The sequence below is a fragment of the Nasonia vitripennis genome, chromosome 2, assembly GCF_009193385.2.
Source record: "Nasonia vitripennis strain AsymCx chromosome 2, Nvit_psr_1.1, whole genome shotgun sequence".
NCBI classification, from domain to species: Eukaryota; Metazoa; Arthropoda; class Insecta; order Hymenoptera; family Pteromalidae; genus Nasonia; species Nasonia vitripennis.
The window spans coordinates 15516535-15536475 of record NC_045758.1 but is presented as its reverse complement, the minus strand read 5'-3'; the positions used below and the strand labels follow the sequence as shown (position 1 = coordinate 15536475).

At 41.6% G+C, this 19941-nt stretch overlaps 2 protein-coding genes and 1 long non-coding RNA gene across 3 annotated transcripts in view; 1 reads left to right on the top strand and 2 right to left on the bottom strand.

The window, feature by feature from the left end:
* Window positions 1-14215, bottom strand: part of LOC100121351 (neuromodulin) — a 60576-nt gene extending 46361 nt beyond the window's left edge. Inside the window, exon 1 of the mRNA XM_001604911.6 lies at window positions 13320-14215. Within this exon, the coding sequence (XP_001604961.2) occupies window positions 13320-13458 (139 nt within the window). The 5' untranslated portion in view covers window positions 13459-14215. The remainder of the gene's footprint in view (window positions 1-13319) is intronic.
* A 1157-nt stretch (window positions 14216-15372) lies between these two features.
* LOC100121334 (BUD13 homolog) lies at window positions 15373-18518 on the bottom strand. The gene is made up of 6 exons (XM_031923789.2): window positions 18444-18518; window positions 18120-18367; window positions 16485-17949; window positions 16238-16392; window positions 15950-16134; window positions 15373-15853 (listed from the first exon to the last, which is right to left on the bottom strand). Exons 2-6 carry the CDS (start codon window positions 18221-18223, stop codon window positions 15681-15683), a joined length of 2082 nt encoding a protein of 693 aa, XP_031779649.1. The 5' UTR covers window positions 18224-18367; window positions 18444-18518; the 3' UTR covers window positions 15373-15680.
* LOC100679611 lies at window positions 18213-19605 on the top strand. The gene is made up of 3 exons (XR_134056.4): window positions 18213-18680; window positions 18820-19188; window positions 19289-19605. It is a non-coding gene; the product is annotated as an uncharacterized LOC100679611 (long non-coding RNA).
* The last annotated feature ends 336 nt before the right edge of the window (window positions 19606-19941 follow it).

Here is a 19941-nt window from a genome sequence, read left to right as displayed (position 1 = left end):
GGTAATCCCATGGTCCTGTGCTGCAAGCCATTTACCCTGAACTTTACGAGGATGCTTCGCTAATTGCGCATCCTTTTTCGCTTCACAGGATTAGACGCCGGTCGAGTGGTAGTTTAATGCTAGATCTTTTACTCCCTTCCAGAACTTTGAGCTTTTTTCTCGTTTTTCTTCCGTACGTTTTACGATTTTCAGACCCGTATAATCAAAGTTATACATTCGTGTCGTTTTAGTTTATAATAACAAAGCTAAATCGCATTTAATTCTAACGCAATGCTAAAAAAGATTGTCAACTGTTCTAATTATACTATTCTAGATCGTAAACAAAGCTTGATATTTCTTGCGTTGATAATTTTATTACGTTTAGTATAGGATTATTTATAATGTATGTATATCAAAGCGAAGATTTTCTTTGCAAAGTCATAATCATATTTATTTCTGGCTTCATTTTATGTTCAAAAAACAAAAGGCTTTACCATTATTAAAAAAAAACAAGAGTATTTTTAAGTCTTTTATGTAGCGAACAAATTTGACTTTTGTAAGTCAAAAGTTAAATAAAATGTATTTACAAAGTGTAGGTAGTTTTATATTAGCTCAAGTGCTTTTATTGCACTTTTCAATACTCCGCCAAAAGATGCATACTGAAAGGAATCGGATAAAAGTTTGGATATATTGCTTTTCAAGAGCCAATAAAACCTTTGAGTGAAGCTCTGAAAAGGTACGCTCATCTATCCAAAGCTGATTATTAAGTCAACGATTTATTTATGCTTTTAATTAGTTTATTGAATATAAAAAGTACTCAATATTTTGTTTAGTTCACCATCTTGGATTTTAGATTCAATTAAATCATTTGTACTCGAGTAAATTACTCATGATAAGATATTTTCATAATTTTCTAAGTTTATAAATAAAGCTAAAACATTTCTTCTGAGCTTCGCGTCTGTGTAGGATAGTAAAAGATGTCGGAAATTCGGCGACGAAAAAGACTACCTCAACTGTAGTATTTTTACCAACAAACAGGTAGTGAAAAACACGTGAAGAAAGTGCGGAGGTAAAGACTCGAAAACATCTGTGCCACGTGATAGAGCTTTTTAAACTCTTTGGAAATGGCTCGTAATTATTCTGAGTTACGAAGCAGCTCAGACAATCTAGATATGTCAATATTGTCACATGCTCCCGGCTTGTGAGCTAGATTCTCGAGTCGTACTTCGATCGTCAGTGAAAGCTCGGCTACCAGCTTTAGCTGACATCTGCAGAGCTTTTTGTGAAAGCTCTGAAGGACATACTAGTCGATAAGGTAGAATTTACGTGGTACCTACAAGCTTGGGGGTAGGTAACATCGATGACAGGCAACACGTGGCCGTAGTTTTCATAGGTAAATTAATTCTTAAGCCTTGTGCAGCGCACGAGTTGATTCGTGCAGGTGTTGTTTGAATATTTTATGCATCGATTGTAATTTAATTAAGCGATCAAGGGTCATAAGCGAATTTGGTATGATACCGACTGTAGTAGAGGAATGTCAGGGGTATACAAGAAAGTGATTTCAACGTGTGGTATAGACGTATGAACCGGATACTCTTATAGATTTTAGTTATTGTCATTTGTATGGCTGTTCTAACGATTACTGACAAACATTTTTTTTTTCAATAAATTTATATTTTTGCGAAAGGGTTTAGCGGCAAAATATACAATGTCTAAATATAAAAATTATTTTTTAAACTTTATACATTATTATAGCACATTCAAGTATAATTTATCTCGGACACATTGAAAAATAAAGAGAGAAATCGCGTTCAGATATACGGTAAGTAAATTCTCGCGAAAAGATGGTTAGAATTCCTAGAATACTAGGCCGACTTTGCGAAATCGCCTCACTATTAAAACACATTTTCACAGACAAGTGTAAAATTGATTGCATAATAGAAGAGTGATGTGCTGAAGCAAATACAGAATAGCATTATCGAGCGAGTCGTCCATCAAAACTATCAAACGAAGTATTGTCATTGAAATGAACAAAATTCTTATTCTTTATATCGTGCCGTATAGGCTGTCTTTCAGACAGAAATTAATATGCGCGACGCACAAACAGACACACACCCCTTCAGAATTCACCATATCAAAAGACGCTACATATTAAATTCCCACGAATCCAGGCATACTAACGAATTCCGACGAGAAAATCACGTCATTCGGCATGTAAATCCGAACCGCGAGCAAAGCTTGCATTATACGTTGTGTATTGTGTGTATGTGTGTATGTGTGTGTGTGTGTGTGCATAGCGTAAGGCGCGATATTTATAGATTTCGCGCATTGTTTTCGTTATTGTATGCGCGCGCTGCACGGGGAGGGCACAGCACCTTTTCGCGGACTCGCGGTCTAGGACTGCGCAAGTCGAAAAGTAGGTTTGCCGCGCGTAACGTCATTGAAATTAATGGCGTCATATTCCTCGTGGCTGCACATCGATCAAACGCGCGACATTGAAAATTCTCGATCCTCCCTCGCGCGGGCGCGCGCGCCCGCTCACCCTCCACAGTCAACGCATTGCATTAGCATAGAGCGACAGTGAGGAATAGCTCCCCAAAGCGAATGTGCGCCTTGCGACTGTTTGGTATACAATAAGACCTGACTGAATGCATTCAGAGAGCCGAGCGTAAATAAGAATTGTTTCCATTCGTGCTGTCGCTGCGCTGATGGCTCCTCGATGTTCCACACCCTGATATCAGCCGCGCGTTCTTCTACTCGCATTTTCTTCGTTCGATTCGATCAAGCGAGTGCGAATGCTTTGAATTATATCGACCAGATTGTAAATTTAGATGGGAAATGTACGTGCATTACGTTTCAAATCGTTATTCAGTTGATCATTTGGCAGAATAAAGATTTTCACTCGGTTTATTCGTGCTTAACCTCTCGGGCTAGTCACGCCCGGTATACCTTTATTTTCCTAAATTAAAAAATAGAATATCTTCCGGCCGTCGCCCGGTCCGGGTATTACATGCTCGCGTGTATCTTGCGTACTCGAGGCGCTTACCGAGGTTATGCGCTTTTAGTTGCACCGGCTTGATGGATGTTGCTATCTAACCTAGCTACAGCGTCTATTGCGCTATTTGCGCCACGCGCTTTTCGAGAGAGAGAGAGAGAGAGAGAGAGAGAGAGAGAGAGAGATCAGAGAGAGAAAGTATAGCGCGACACGAGAGCCAGCGCTATACCCGAAACGGCGTCTAGTAGGCGCGTGTCGTGTAGTGTCTGTGTGTGCGTAAGCGCTGCTTACGCGCTTGTATGTGCTGTGTGCACGCTGTTTTAGGTGTGTGCGTGTGCACTGTCACAAAACAAATTCTTGGAAGATTTTAACGAAAAGTGACCCCTGGCAGTCGCACCTCATTCGCTTGAGTTCACCGAGAATCGCGTGACAAGTGAATGAAAGTGCCAAATACTCCTACAATGTATCACTGAGAATTACAAAAGGAACGGAAGAGATAAATATGTCAACCTGGCTTTAAATTGCTTCTCGGACAACATATTTAAAGTAACAGATTTTCATAATCATTGATTTTGTTAGTTCAAAAATAATTTAGTGTCATTAACTCTAACAAATATTCCTATTTATACGAATGTATTTTCAAATACCCAGTATTAGCGAAAAAATATATATTGTGTAAGACTTATAGTCATGTGAAACATATCCTTATTATTTACATTTATGCTTTATCAGCTGAAGCTAGGCATACTACTATTTTCTAAAAAAACATAAAAAGTTTGTTACGTTTATAATAAGAACACCCCCCTCACACTAACCTTCGATATACTTTGATGAAAATAGATTGCATAAATAAAAATAGAAAGTATAATAATCTGTATAAAATGTGACGTTATAAACTAAAAAGAATATACTACTTTTAGTCTTTAGTATGACTCCACATAATTTTACACCGTCTTTTGAACGAGCTCTATACACAACTACAAACTTTCTTGTTATAGTATAATATTGTAATCTAGAACTTTGTTTAAACTTGTATTTTTTCGATCATTGTGAATTAATGCGCTCGATAAAATGTAAACAAATTATTTGTCTACTGTTTATAAATCCTTGACTGTTTCTACCGCAGCGTTTAAAAAAAATATCGCCACATCTTAAAGCTTCCGAGAATGTGAGAAAGCTTTTAGAGATTTTTAATCTAGTTAAAAATTCTCTTTACGTTCGCAACTGTATTCGACGAGCAGTTAATGTACCTCATGCTAATGAGTAGAGTGCGGTCGTACAAGAATAAATAATTAAATGTAAAAACCAAATAAAGCCGATAATCGTAACTCTTTTGAAATACATCATTAAACGAGCAATCAAGCAGCTTAAAACAAGAATTTTCATCCCTTCACGTGTTCCAAAGAAAAATCCAGATATTAATATCGATAAAACTATCGGGGCAAAGATTTCAATCTCGGCTCGAATCTCTATAATTAAAAAGAAGTCAGAAGCATCAATCGCTCCACCCCTGCCGAGCTTTCAACTTATTAATCCACTCGCGCCCAAAGTCGATCGGGCGATTTTCATCGACATTTCCCTCGCTCGCGGCTCCGGAAACTCCACCCCGCGCACGTAATGTCGAGCGCTGAAAATCCTGCAAGTTTTCCAGCGCGCGTCGTCGTCCGCCTGGCGCGCCGCACCGGACGTATAATCGACTGTCGGGCGCCAGCAGCGTCGTCGTCGTTGTCGCCCCGCGTGTCGATTACTCCGGTAATCCAAGAATTGTCCTCGTCTCGCCCCTTTTTTCGTTTCAAGAATACGGGGCTTTGCCGCGGGAAAGCGAAAAAAAGTGGAACACACAACGGCTATCAGAAGTCAATCACGTTATTAGGCGACGAGCTCGAGCAGCAACGGCCGGTCGATTGGCATACGCGCGGGCAGGAACCGCACACGCGTCGCGTGTCAAGACCTAGTTACGAACCGGCTGACGGACGGCGCGCCACTTGCGAAGGGGGTGAGAAAGCCAGCGTGTAATGCTGCGTGCGAGCGCACTTTAACGGTTAATACCACTGAGTTGGTCCACTGGCCTCGAGCGTTGTTCTTACTTCTTGCGGCTTTCTCCACGCGAGGTGTGACGCCCCCCCCCCCCTCCCGGGGGTAAGTGTCTCTTGGGTGCGATACACGTCTCATTTTCCAAATGGCCAGCTTTCGGTGGCGAGAATTTCTCGTATGCTTGCGTGCACGAGAAAAATTTGATTTCTGCAGCACTGATTGAATTTGCCGTTTGATATTCGGGGATTCCGACCACATTCACTCTAATAACTAGTACTCGCGCATAGATATGGGTAAGACCGCGTAATGGCTGTGTGAACACACTTTGGTAATGACTTTTCGCCTATAATGCTCGTTTATAGAAGTTTGTCCTCCATGAGTACGTAGCGATTGCCACTTTACTCGCAATCAAAGCTAATTACAAAGAAAAGCTACACTCAATGGAAAAGTAAATCGAACGTACGCTTTGATTTTGTTGTTAAATTTTAAAACTAACTTAACCTTAGATTCGCATATACTACACGACAAAAAATTGTTATTTCTAACCAAATGGTTAAATTAAATCGAACTCAAAGTTAAAAAACCAAACTAAAGCTACACGCGTAGCTCTCGCAAAAACTATTATACTTAATTATATGTCATAGCGTGGGCTTTATTTCGCGGAAAAGTTACGCAGAATAAACAGCGTGTTCATCAAAAACGTATGCGAACTTTTTTCATATAAAAAGTCGAGTTAGTATTACGCTGAGCCCTTGCGTCTCGCTCTAGTCTCTACATCGCGTGATAAATTTTCCAGACCCGAAGCACGTTAAAGTTTTTACTGTACATTTTTACGGACTATAGTAAATTGTTCCTGTGAGTTAATGTTCATGCATCGGCGCGGGTGAAAAAGTGAAATGCTATTCATCAAGAAGTTACACACAAACGTTTTCTTTTTTCTTTTTTTTAAGCCTTCGCGCGCAAGCGCATAAACATGGGGGAAAATAAAGTGCGCAGATACCTCTGAGAAGATATAACAGTAGCAATTTTACGTTTTACTGCTGAACGGCGGTTGACGCAGAGCACGCATGCAATTATCTTTTTTAGATTCATTCCCCAATAAAGCGGCTGAAAATAGCTGGAATAAAAAAGACTTTTTCATTAGGGCGCAAAAGCGAGAGCGCTGTGTTGAAAAAAAATACAAATCTCATTTCAAATCAAAAGGCCGACCCGTATAAACAGCTTACGGAATTCCCAGAAACAAAGGGCTGCGATTAAGACTTCTATACTTAAAACGATCAGTCATATCGGCTCTGAATCGCGATGAATCATCGTCCTCTACTGCTTCGCCAATCTTGAAACCGCCGGTCGAAACTATACCACTTGGTTGTGTACACACAGTGCTATTATATTCCTCGATAATTTTTCCTTCGCTCATACGCGGCGCAAGTGCATCCCTCGGTATACCGATGGAAAAGTATACAGCGAGTATCGACGTTCGCTGTGGCTCGTCGCGGAATATGTCATCGCTGTATTCGCCCTCCTCGATCGGCCGCTCCGATATACGTATACGCGCGTGTGTGTGTGTGTGCGCGCGCGCGCGCGCGGACGCATCGGTATTCAGCTGTATACGACGCGTATAATATTATGCGTACACACAGGGTGAACGCACATCTGAACGCGTGTGGGGTGTATAGTATATGTAGGAGCGGGGCGGATGATCGAACGTTGGCAGCCCTGAAAGAGAACGTCCGTCGGAAAATCGATCCTCGGTCAAAGACCCGGAAGTCCACCTGACACGGGCTTTCAAGCTTCTACTCGCGTTTGCTCTCACTCAACCTCTCTCTCTCGCGCTCTCTCTCTCTCTCTCTCGCTCTCTCTCTCTCTCTCTCTCTCTCTCTCTCTCTCTCTCTCTCTCTCTCTCTCTCCTGCTCTCGCTCTCGCTATATCTTTATCTGCATCTCCCTCTCTCTCACTCTCGTTTGAGCTTTGGTCGTTAACTCGAGTGTACTCAATCGGAATCGTATTTGAATTCAAAGGACCCGAGCGCTTCGACGAGTGCGTGAAACCGTCGTTTTTATTTTTCGCGTTTTTCCAACTGACGAACGACGACCGCATATTACTGGTACTTGTCGGAGCGGGAAATGCGAAAATATGTGGGCTTGTTTGAGCTTGACTTTTAATGCGGTTTTTATTTTTCCATACACAGCGTAGGAGGCATCGGAATAATACGCAACGACAATCTTGGTAAAGTTTGACTCGTTTTGTTCATTTCATTTTTTTTATTTTTATAAGTAAATGCGTTGGCTGGAATTAGCTATAAATATTCAAATTTTTATCAGGCGCGTTCATGCTATATCGGGCTTTTTTAAAGTATGCATGGAGCTGAGTGACGGCTCATAAATTGAAATTCAAATTGGATAGAAAATTGAAACGTGCTGAATACTTGTTGAATCTTTCTCTAACTGAGGGTGTCTACTACTAATAGAGTTTCAGAAGCAAGTAAGAACTAATTAAGTTGATTGCAAGTAAACGCGTAGTTATTTTATTTTTATTTATAATCATTATTAATCTGATTAAATTTATAAAATCTGATGCTGATATAATGTTACATAACATGTGCAAAGGCATGATACAATTATTTATGGTTAATCGAATTCAACGGTTCGGTAATACAATTCTGTATATCTATCAGGATTAATCTGATTTTTAAAAAGAAGATTATAAACGAATTGAATTACCGAAGAGACAAACATTTTTGCACACTCTAGATTCAAATTTATAAATGACAAAGGATTTTGACAAAAAATGAAGTATACACAAGCTAGAGTATATTAGTCTTTCATAAAAAATAATAATTAAAATTTTGCTAACGCACCATTCATTGCTCTTCGCGTAGATCAATCCATAGTATAATGCACGAAAAGAGTCAAAGAAAAGTAAAAGGCCAAGCGCGAATGTATCCTTGTTGTTATTTCTTGTATCGGCGGGGCATCGCGCATAAAACTAGGCTACACTGGATGTATCCTAAAACGTGTATACGTTTTCTATTTCGAGGTCTCACACATATACATATATAACAACAGTGTCTCGGTTCTGGGCCGTTAATAATGCTCGCTCTCTCCCGTAGCTGGAAAAGTTGAAAGAAAGAAAACCGAGAGTGCAGGTCGCTTTGGCATTGTTTTCTCCTAAAAATAGGAGCGATTCGCCAATTAGCCGGTGCTTTGTGCTCGTGGACATTGACAGCGGCGTCGGCGGCCGGCAGGGGCTTTTGCCAGCCGGTCGAGATTTGTCTTCGCGCAGGTCCCATAAACTTGCTGCACCTATCAAGATGTCGTTAAGGAGGTCAGCCCCGGCCTGCACGCGATCCTCGAGGACTGCTCGCTCGCAACGAACCGCTCGCGCAGGCGAGCTTCGAGACGCGACGAATGACTCGCTCGATCGGGAAAATCAAATACGTGAGCATGTATATAAGCTTGCGAACGAGCCGCCAGCGTCACCGTCGCCGCCGCGACTAGCGTTCTAGGTGATCGCTCTTGCCGCGGCGCACGAGTGTGAAAGGCACGTGATAGCGAAGGGTTAATTTCTTTTCTTTTTTTCTAGGGGGTGCTCGAGGTTATAGATTACTCGCTGATCTTGTTGTTTGCTGTGTATACGAAAGTTTCGTTTTACTCGTAAGGGTTGGGAGGGATGTAGCGAGTGAATTTGTGTCGAGTTGTAATCGAGGTTGTTGAACGAGCCTTTGTATAGATCGAGACACTGATGTGTGAGAATTTTGTTGTACTTGATTTCCCAATTTGATCAATACAGCACTGTAAGTGAAATGAATATTTGTGCTCGCATATATTTCGAAATTATTTTTAATATACAAATTACTCTTTGATAATTAAGGCGATCAAAGACTTTGCAGTAGTATAACCACAGTATACGGCAGACATGCATTATTGGGTATACTATGAAAACTTGAGGTTGTTTTCAAAGTCGAATAGCTTTTGTTAATTTTATGACGCTGCGGTATCGAAGATTTAAGATGCTTCTCGCAGTACTTATTTCATCATAATTTTAAATTGATAACTTTACAGCTTCCATAAAATTTAGTTACATCCTTATTTATTCAAAGTGTAGAATTCATGAACTTCGGCAATTTTATTTATCATTGTCTGGACGCAGGGGTCTACTTTGCTGTGCTTTTTTGGACCATCCTCGTAATAATGAATCCTGCTCGTCGTTTTTCCTCGGCTGTACGACATTAACTATACCGTCTGTTTGCGCTGTTGGCTAAACGCACGCAAACAGTAACGCCAGCGACATGGAGTAGTTGTTGGAGGATGTATTTTCCTCGATGTTTACGCAAAGCTAGGATAAAACAGATTAAAACGAAAAAAAAATTTGTGTGCACAGACCGGATTGAAAATTGAATGGAAATCAGTAACGGCACCCCAATGCATTTCAAGCGGGACAAACACTCTGGTGCACAAGTTTTGTTTGTTAAAACCATTTCATTTTGAAAAGACTGACATCGCTTCATAAAAAAAGCTCACGCTAAGCGCGTCGTTAAACCTGTTGAATAAAATATAGTAATCGCGGCGGCATTGTGGAACTTTGTTGCTCGCCAGAATAAATTGTTGCCGCCGTGTGTGCGGCTGAACTTTCAATGCGACGACACCATTTTAGTACAGATCGATTTTTTTACGTAACTCGCAATCGTTTCTCTACGCCGGTGTATTAATATTATTAATACACCGGCGCGTTGTGTGAAGTGGATACTTGTTTCACCTTATTCGTGGCCGTGTGCAGTGGCTGAGTGTTACCGTTCGGGCATTACAATCTGTATGATTCCGATTGTAAGTTACGTAGAAAAAGCCGCGAACATGCAAATCAAGGCTTAAGGCAGCAAGAATCGTGTGATAAAGTCGCTGTGATGAATGGATTTCTAATTCCATACATCTGTGGCTTCCCGGCAAAATGACTTAAGTCACATTTTCGTGTTTTTGAGAAATTGTGATTTTTATACTGAAATGGATACGTAAGATCGTGGCATGCGAATTAGGGCGCATTACTGCGCTTATTTAGTGCATCGCGAACTATCTTTCAATTAGTGTATAGACACAGCAGATAGGTGGTTGCCTTTTTATGGCGCAGAAATTACCCTGACTTACTCTGACATACTCTGGCTTAAATATATTCTTGTTGGGACACTTTGGTAAAAATTGTGGGATTAGAATAATATAACGAGCATTAGAGTCCTTAATTATCATCCTTCGACGAATATCCAAAAATGAAAAGAATGCTTCCAAATCAGTTATAGCATGAGCGGTCCAAGCAGGCTTATAACAAAGAGCAGTTTTGGCATAGGTGATATGCACCGCTATATATGCACTGGGCTCGCAGATTTATGTAATGGAAATAGAAGAAAGCTTTGTGCACCACCTATATTTGCTAGCCAGAAGCTCAAAGAGTTTAACAGGTGGGGGAAGGACCGGTCCAAAGTAGCTTGGTTTGACAGTGTATCGTGATCCAAGCATAGACGCAAATCAAAATTAAGTCAAAATTTCACATTTCACATCAGTTTAAAAAAAATATGAATTAGTAACGACACCCTATACTCTAAGAGGATACGATAACTATCCTATCCGCCCTCGCAATGTCTGCGTATATGTTTGAATTCCTAACCTCAAAACGTGAAAACTGAGAATATGAAAAATATGATAACAAGGGGTGTACTTCGTTATATTGTCGCGAGAATCTTGATTTTTTAAAAATCAGAATTTCCTGCGCTTACTACTTAAATTAAACTTAATTTTAAGGTACATATAGAGGCACGTATAGGTGGCATAACAATATTCTCGCCAAGCCTCTGCATCGGTCGGCCGTGCAATGACTGCGCGCGTAAGCTTAAAATTTTAATAAAAACTACCTCGAAATGCTTGTTTAAAAGCTTCCGTTCACCTTACATATAGCAATGATTTTAATTATAAAATTCCATTTCAACGAAAGCAAACTCCTAAACTCGCACTGAGAGAGATTTCAAAAACAGTCGCCTACAAACCAGTGCGGAAATGACGAATTCCGTGTCATCCCACGAAATTCTCAGCACAGCCGCAGCAGCAGCAGCAGCAGCGGCGAAAGTAGCAGCGCAGACAACTCGTCGGAGAAGAAACTCCATCGGAGAAGCTCTCCGACGCGCATTCGGAAAACACGCTTCCCGCACGTAGCCGTCGCAGACAGCCAAGCGCGCAAACTTGCTAGATAACGAGAGATAATCAACGTGTGTACGTGTGCGCGACGCGTCGCGGCTGAGGGAGAGAAAGAGACGATGCAAACGGGAGAGGGAAAAGCCCCCTAAGGACAATCGGCGGCAGCGACGAGCGACTTTCGCGACACCCACTTCGTGCACCTCGGCATGCGGCTATGTACAGCTCGTGTCGTAGCGCTGCGATGTATATACACTCTTCTCGCATACACTATCGCATAATGAAGAAGTGCGCGAGAGGAAGGCGCGGTTCTGCGCAATTGATTTCTTCCGGCGCCAGCGAATACAATACGACGGCTGCTGCGCTCACATACGCACAGAGACGTATACGTACACACCGCAGCGATGCACGAAAACAGCGAAAACTGCTCTCTCTCGCGCGCGCGCGTTGTCGCCTGTAGTCTGGCGCCAGGACTGAGATATACACTTATACGCGCGCGCAAGAGACTCGTCGTAAAGCCATAGTGCCCGCGACGACTCGCGCTTTTTATACTCTAGCGCGAACGCGTATACCTATAGATGTACACAGAGCCGGGTGCCCTATACGAAATGGCCCTCTCGCGAGCTGCTGCAGTTTTCTGCGGACGTGGATGTATAGTGCCTTGGACGACTTTTTCTCGCAATTCCAGCGGGCGGAATGGACGTTGCGCGCAAGAAATTATGGCAGAGCCGCAGCGCGCAGATGAATCGGACTTTACGCGAAAATTCTGGAGCAATTAATTTTTCCCGAGCGAGCGTCGACGAGTCGTCGAGTGCATTACTTAATGAGAGCTCGTTGCGATACGCAGTTCGCGATGTTTGCGACGACTGCTGTAATTCGATTTTTAATGGATAGCAGCGGCTCGACTTGTGTTTGACGTGCAAGAGGTGTGAGTTTTTTTTTATATAACACGAAGCGCAGAAAGCGTTCGCTGTAATGCGATTTCGCTTCATATTTCAGAATTGATTCGCAACATTCACGGGCGGCTATCGATCGATGGAAATTTCAAATTAATCTTTACATTCGCGGAGTATGCGCGAATGTAAAGATTAATTTGACATTTTTTCCACGTGGAGAACGGCTTAATTCGCTGCAGCGAGGTAATTGTTTCAGCGCTTTTCCAGTTTTTTCTCGAATCGAGGCTAGAACGCTCGCTTTGCCTGCAAGCGCAGAAAAGTCGAGAATAAGCCAGCGGGCGATTCGATAATCGTCTCTAATTGTCCGCGCGAATCGACTGCAAAGCGGACAGTTCGCACTGTCGCAGGAAAGTTACAGCTCGATTTGCGTCCGCTCGGCTTTTTTAACGAGCTTACATTCGCAAAAAGCTTCGACGTGTGAGTAAATCAAAGTGTTTCCCGAGAAATCACGCTAAAAGCCGCCGAGACTAGACCGAAAAAAGCGTCGGACGTTATATTTGCTGTAATCCATTAGCGCGTCTACGTAGCGGCCTTCTTTTCGCGGGCGGATTCGCGAAATCTGCCTCGCTACCGACACGCGAGCTAACAGCGCCGTGCTCGAGCAAGGAAAAATCGAACGGAGCTATATTGGAAGCGCTTTTCCGCGATTCGTTAATTATGACTAATGACAGTTTCCTCGTCATTCTGCACTTGTTCGAACGATGCGATAACACCGTCGAACCTGACTCATCGCGGTGCGCACACAAGGCAAGCGCGATGGGTATCTTTATTTTTAACGTTTGTTCACAGAAAAATTCATGCGAGATAACGGCCCCGCGAGAGTGACGTACACACGCATAGGTAGCTGCGCGGCTGCATCAATAATACACGAGCGAGAACAACTTTGCGGCTCGTCGCGCTGCATTAAAAATGCATAGAAAGCACATTTTAAACTCGCTTTTGCGCAATCGTAGACGGAGGCGCGAGAAATCGGTAGCGCAAGAAAATAAATAAATAAAAATAAATGAAACCGCGTTTCCAGAGAACGGCCTGCGCAGCGAGCGTTGTAATACACAGGGAAACTCCGCGCGAGGGGAAAACGATCGACGGGCGTCGAGAGCGAGGGGGAAAAAGAAGATTGCGCCAATTTGCACAACGGAAAGTGTAGCGGCGGGAAAAAATCGGTAAAAAGCAGCTACCCACCGCCGTTCTTGGCCTCCTCCCTATTGCTGCTCTCCTCCTTGATCAGATCTCTAGCAATGTCCTTCGCCGTCTCCTTAACGTCGTCCTTCGCATCCTCGACGGCCTGCTGTATGGTCTCCTTGCTCGTGTTGCAGCCCATCTTACCGCACTCTCACAGGTACACACGATCGCGATCGTTGCTTTCAGCGGGGGAAAAAAGGGGCCTCGGGCTCTTTTTCAGAGCGGCGCGCGGCCGTCGACTGGCTCTACACTGTTCTGCTCCGCGTGGCGGTGCGGCTTATCGGGGGCCGATCGCGCCGTGGGAAAAAGCGTCGAAAGCTCGATAATCCTCGGCTCCTTCTCCGCCCTCTTCTTCTTCTTCTTCTTCTTCCGGCGCTGCGACCGGCGTTTTTGCTGAACGGCAGTGTCGCGCGGGGCTGATTTAAGGTTATGGCCGAGGATGCCGGCAGCAGTGGGCGAATCTCGCCGGCGGCCACGTACTATCGGCGGATCCCCCGACGATGTTCCAGAAGAGGATGCCGTGCCGGGCGTCGCAGCTCGCCTTACTCTATCGGCACGCACGCGGCTGCCGCTCTACACAACACAACCGGCGGATTCCTTATCTCCTCGAGGCGCATGCATAATTCAACGTTCGACACCGGCGGAATCGCGAGGGTCGCACGTGCGAGTCTCGCGGCCGTATGCTGGGAACGAGAGACAGGATGGGCTCGTGTCCCAGCTCGACGTCGCGGGACGCACTACTGAGCTGCGCTGTCGACGGCGCCGTACACTCGCGCTACTTCTACTCCCTCTCTCTCGCTCACGCGAGTCCGTTGCCGACGACCCTGCCCTTGCCGCCGCCGCCGCCGCCGCCGACGCCGCTCGATGCCTATAGGTATACGCGGCCCGCTGTACTGTGTCTGCCGGCACGAAACTACGGCCGTACTACTGTCGCGCTATAGCCGATCCCTTCGGCTCGGCGCGCGGGGGCTGCTTTCGAAGTTGCGCGTCGACGAGGACGGAAGACTCGCGAGGGAATACGGGGGCTTACGCTTATTTTGATTGGATGCGACTCGACGAGCTTCGAGCTGAATGTACAGGCGCGCGAGCACATTAGGACGGGGATTGGAATGAGGACCCAGAGGGAGGCTGCGCGCGCGCCTGTGATGGGCAGTTGGGAATTCGCTCTTTTTATGCGGGAGCTCCCGTGTTGTTGAGAGCTCCCTACGCACACACGCGCTGGCTGTGCTGTCCGATAGCCTGTGTGTTTAGGCCTGCGGATGCAATTATTGCTCTTGCTCGAATAAACTGCTACGACTACTGTGCGTATGTGGGTCAAGAGATCCGTCTTTTATTGATCTGTGGGCTATTAAATGTTGCTCGTATTTATTTGCTTCCGATGTCTTTTGGGGGAAGTAAAATGTTAGTAAACTGGCTCGATCGCAGTGAAAAAGGTATCGATCAGTACCTCTACAGCTATGGATTTCTTTGAGAGGCACTTCAACGCCATTCTTTCGATGATGTCAATAAACGTCTGCCCAGAGGGATCCGTTTCCCGTTTTTATTTCTAATTTTACTTGGGGCTTTTCGTCAAACATGAAAGCCAGGAGCTTGCGTCCATCCAATAATTGTTTCCAAATCTATATATTTCATGTAAATAAGTAATAATTGAATATATAATTATACGCTCGAAAGCTCTGCTTCACTCTACTCATACACAGAGCACACTATTTGACGAGATTTTTCATTTTTAATCTCCAGCTTGAACTTCGATTTGGCTCACAAGTTCATTCAATCATTAAATAAACTGCCTGCATTAAACTTTTCCTAGTTGTCGATGCACTCAATTTATTTTGCTTCGTAAAGAATATAAGGAATCGTGCTTGACAATATTACTTGGACGCGGATATGAAAGGCGTGATTTAAAATTAATTCATTCAGAAACGTATTCTAATTCTTTTAATTTATTGATAGCGGTTGTATGTATATATAAAAACTGTTTATTTTTATTCTGAAACTGCAGGTTGGAGAGAATCGATGCAAGGTCAACAGCAAATGACTATAAACTCATGGATTTTATACATTATTGTTGAATACGCAGGTATTCGTGATCTTAAAGACACTACTTTTATTTTGCTAGACATTAGTAGATAGTTTTACCAAAACATGCCTCATCAAGTTTTCCATCTTTCTGTGGGAGATATATCAAGTGAGCCACTGGATTATGTACACCAATTTATTTTCAGTTTCTGTACACAAACATGTAACACATAAGTCGTAGCTAAGTGCGCATAAAAGTCAGCCTTTTCAGTGTCTTACAAAACATAAAAAAATATTCATATATATGTCCAATGATTTTTCTCATCGAGTCTTTTAAAGAGTTTACATATCCGCAGTACTCCATTTATATGCTTCTTCTTCCACAGCTTTTTTCATGTTTCTTGTTTCAAACCATTTTTTCTCATAACCGTTGCTGCGGTCAACTCCATCCCAACGATGTCCCGGTGGGATACCAAATCTGTTTGGCATATACGAACATTTTGATTTTGGATACTCTGTAAAAAAATGAGTTTACCATTATAATCTTTAATATGCATAACATTATAATATTAACAGTTATTATCAAATTTATAACTATTGATTATTTATACCTGGTGCTCTTTTCCCTGCATCAATATCCTTTTTCTTGCAATACTCCAACATAGGATCATCCTCTCTGTCACGCATTTTTAATTCTCTTTCCAGATCTTCATCATTAGCATACCTTGCTAAAGGCTTATTCATTTCATACAAGTCATTTTTCAGTTTTTCGTTGCGATCACCGACTTGCTTTAACCTACAATCAAAAACATTCGTCAGTATAATATTAGGAAAACGTACTAGCGTAATACATGAACATTTAAGCATAAAATAGAAATAGAGTTATCCGCTTAACTTACCCTTTTCCCCATTGAGCATACTTTGCATCGATTTCGTCCTGTGCCTTTTGTTTTTCTAATTTTTCGAGGTTTTCTTTTGCAAGATCACGTCTTCTTCCAGTTCTTCTGTCGCGGATCACAGTTGATTGTCCATAACCACTTACTTCTTTACTCATCTGCAAAATAAAATCCAGGCAACCGTCAGACAAAAAGTTACAAAGACTCAAATTAATTATGGCATTTACTAAGAAAATTATTCATAGCTTACTCTCTGCATCATTGCTTGTTCACGTTTTTTCTGTGCTTCCTCTTCTTCTTTCAGTGATTTCAAATTTTGAAGGCCAGCTGATGTACCATCTAACGTTTTCTTTCGTTTGTTTCCATTCTTATCATTTTCTGTTGTTAACGATTTTCTTGAATTATCATCCCAACGAGAAGATTTTGTTTCTTTATATCTGGATTGTCTAGGTGGACTCAAATCAGAATCCTGATTCTTGGAATATTCTCTGGAACTTGATGTTCTTGTACCGCAGTTCTCGTTCGAGTCTTTTTTATGCTTATAATTTCTTGGTGGACTGAGATCCGAGTCGTGTCCACGTGTTTTTTCACGTTTGGAATACCTTGGTGGACTGAGATCGGAGTCTTGTCCACGTGTTTTTTCACGTCTGGAATTCCTTGGTGGACTGAAATCCGAGTCGTGTCCACGTGTTTTTTCACGTCTGGAATTCCTTGGTGGACTGAGATCGGAGTCGTGTCCACGTGTTTTTTCACGTCTGGAATTCCTTGGTGGACTGAGATCCGAGTCGTGTCCACGTGTTTTATCACGTCTGGAATTCCTTGGTGGACTGAGATCGGAGTCGTGTCCACGTGTTTTTTCACGTCTGGAATTCCTTGGTGGACTGAGATCCGAGTCGTGTCCACGTGTTTTTTCACGTCTGGAATTCCTTGGTGGACTGAGATCCGAGTCGTGTCCACGTGTTTTTTCACGTCTGGAATTCTTTGGCGGACTAAGATCTGAATCGTGTTCACGTGCTTTTTCACGTCTGGAATTTCTTGGTGGGCTGAGATCAAAGTGAGAAGATTTGCTTTGTTTTGATTTTTTCTTTCTAGGAGGACTGCAATCGGTATTTGATCTATTGTTTTTCTCAATCATTTTTACATTTGGAAAATGGAAGTCATCATCATTTTGTTCTTTAGACTTGATGGATGTTTTCTTTTTTTTGTGACTTCTATGTGGACTGGAGTTAGAATCAGCACTAGAGTCAGAGTCGGAACTGGAGTCAGACTCAGATTCTGAATCAGATGAGTTGCTCTTACGCTTCTTAGTTTTCTTTTTTCTTTTAAGAGAAACTTTCCTCTTTTTTCTTTGTGACTTTTCTTGTTCATCTTCACTGCTACTGCTGCTGCTGCTACTGCTTTTACTCTTAGCTTTTTTTCTTTTCTTCAGTTTATTCTCTTTTGAATCTAATTTCGACTCTTTTTTACTTTTGACATTGTTGTCATCGATATTTTCTTTTGCACCTCTATTAGGAATTTTTGAAATGGCAATATCTCCAGTTCCATCGTCAGCGATAAGTTTCCATCTTTGCTTGTCACCAAAATCTATGGGACCTCGCTCGTCGATTACACCAACAATTTGTGGAGCATCCTCAGTTGTGTTCAAAATGCTGATTTCTTCATCATCAATCGATGTTAAGTTCTTCAAGTCAATGTCGTCATCTATTAACTGCACTCTGTAAACAATAACTAAGGTTTCTAAAACTTTTCAAATATATGGTTCTCATGGTTTCATACAATATAACAATGTCTAAACATCTTGCTTATCATCAACATAACCTAAAACACAAGGTAACATTGAAAACTCAGCTTTTAAGTTGTAGATGATTATGAAATTTGTACTTACGTTTTTGGTCCAACCTTCGGTTTCTTCTTTTTCTTTTTCTTCTTGTCATCTTTAGACAGATATCGCTTCAAGTACTCCTTTTGGCTTACTTTCGGAGCTTCCATTGAATTTTAGACTAGAGCAACAGGAGCCATTAGCCAACGCGAATATATTGTGTTATTACGACTCCGGTCGCTGCTGCCCTCTGATGGCGCCCGCCAACGGGAAGCCGATTCGAATTATTTCACTTGAGCAAATAATCCCTATTTCTGATGAATATATTGCGCAATATTATAATTATTATAATCCTCATCATCCGATAGCAAATTCAATATCGTTCATTACCAATTTGAATACCAGCGCGTTCTAGAGTTCGAGATATCCTTGTTATTCTGCGGTCGTTCAGTATCCTCCTGCAACCAGCTGCAACGTATAACATACACAGTATGTTGTGTTTGTGTGTGGTAAACCAGCATAATTCAATGAAAGCTCAAAAAGAAAATAAAAAAGCATACCTCAAGCGATACCTGTCCAAAGATGTTAATAAAAAGAAAAGATGAAACCGAAGGTTAGACAAAAAGCGTAAGTATTACTTTCATAATCATCTACAAGTTAAAAGCTGGATTTCACTTTTTCCTTGTGTTTAAGGTTATGTTAATGATAACAAAAAAATTTAGTCATATATTTTAAAAGCTTTAGAAACATTAGTTATTGTTCACAGAGTGCAGTTAATAGATGACAGAATTCACTTTGAAAAGTTAACATGGATTACCGATCACTGATGATGGAATTACAGATCTTAATTCACCAATAAATTATAAGCATAAAAAAAACTTAAATTAATGAAAACTACAGCAAAAGAACATCCAGTTCCAGGCAAAATTCAAAGAATTACGATTCGGACTTGAGTCCGCCAAGACAATCCAGACATAAAGAAACAAAATAACAACAGAAAATGATAAGAATGGCCTTCAAAATTTGAAATCACTGAAAAAAAGAAGAGAAAGCACAGAAAAAACATAAATAAGCATACTAACGAATGTTTTTGATTGTAGGTTAAAGCAAGTTTGTGATCACAAAAGAGCACCAGGTATGAATAATTAATAGTTTTAAATTTCATAAGAACTGTTGATATTATAACGTTGTATCTGTTAAAGATTATAATGGTAAACTCATTTTATTTTTAACAGAGTATCCAACAAATTCGTATATGCCAAACAGATTTGGTATCCGACTGGGAGATCGTTGGGATGGAGTTGACCGAAGCAATGGTTATGAAAAAAAATTAATAAATGAATATTTTTGTATATTTTGTAAGACACTGAAAAGACTGAATTTATGCACACTTAGCTATGACTTATACAGAAACTGAAAATAAATTGGTGCACATAATCCAGTGGCTCACTTAATATTTCTCCCACAGAAATATGGAAAACTTGATATTACATGTTGTAGTAAAACTACCTACTAATGTTGCCTAGCAAAATAAAAGTATTAAGATCAGGAATATCTGCGTATTCAATAATAATGTATAAAATCCATGAGTTTATAGTCATTTGCTCTTGAACTTGCATCGATTCTCGTCAACCTGCAGTTTCTGAAGAAAAATAAACAATTTTCATACATACATACAACCGCTATAAATTAATTAAAATAATTAGAATACGTTTCTGAATGAATTAATTTTAAATCGCGTCCAAGTAACGTTGTCAAGCACGATTCCTTATATTCTATATTCTTTACGAAATAAAATAAGTCGAGTGCATCGACAACTATATATATAAAAAGGAAAAGTTTAATGCAGGCAGTTTATTTAATGATTGATTGAACTTGTGAAATACGC

Bases quoted from the DNA above. Each gene is read 5' to 3' on its own strand.
- LOC100121334 (XM_031923789.2), bottom strand. From the start codon at position 18,223: ATGGAAGCTCCGAAAGTAAGCCAAAAGGAGTACTTGAAGCGATATCTG. The intron at 17,950-18,119 runs GTAAGTACAAAT...TATTGTTTACAG, and splicing joins CCGAAGGTTGGACCAAAAAC to AGTGCAGTTAATAGATGACG. The intron at 16,393-16,484 runs GTAAGCTATGAA...TTTATTTTGCAG, and splicing joins AACAAGCAATGATGCAGAGA to ATGAGTAAAGAAGTAAGTGG.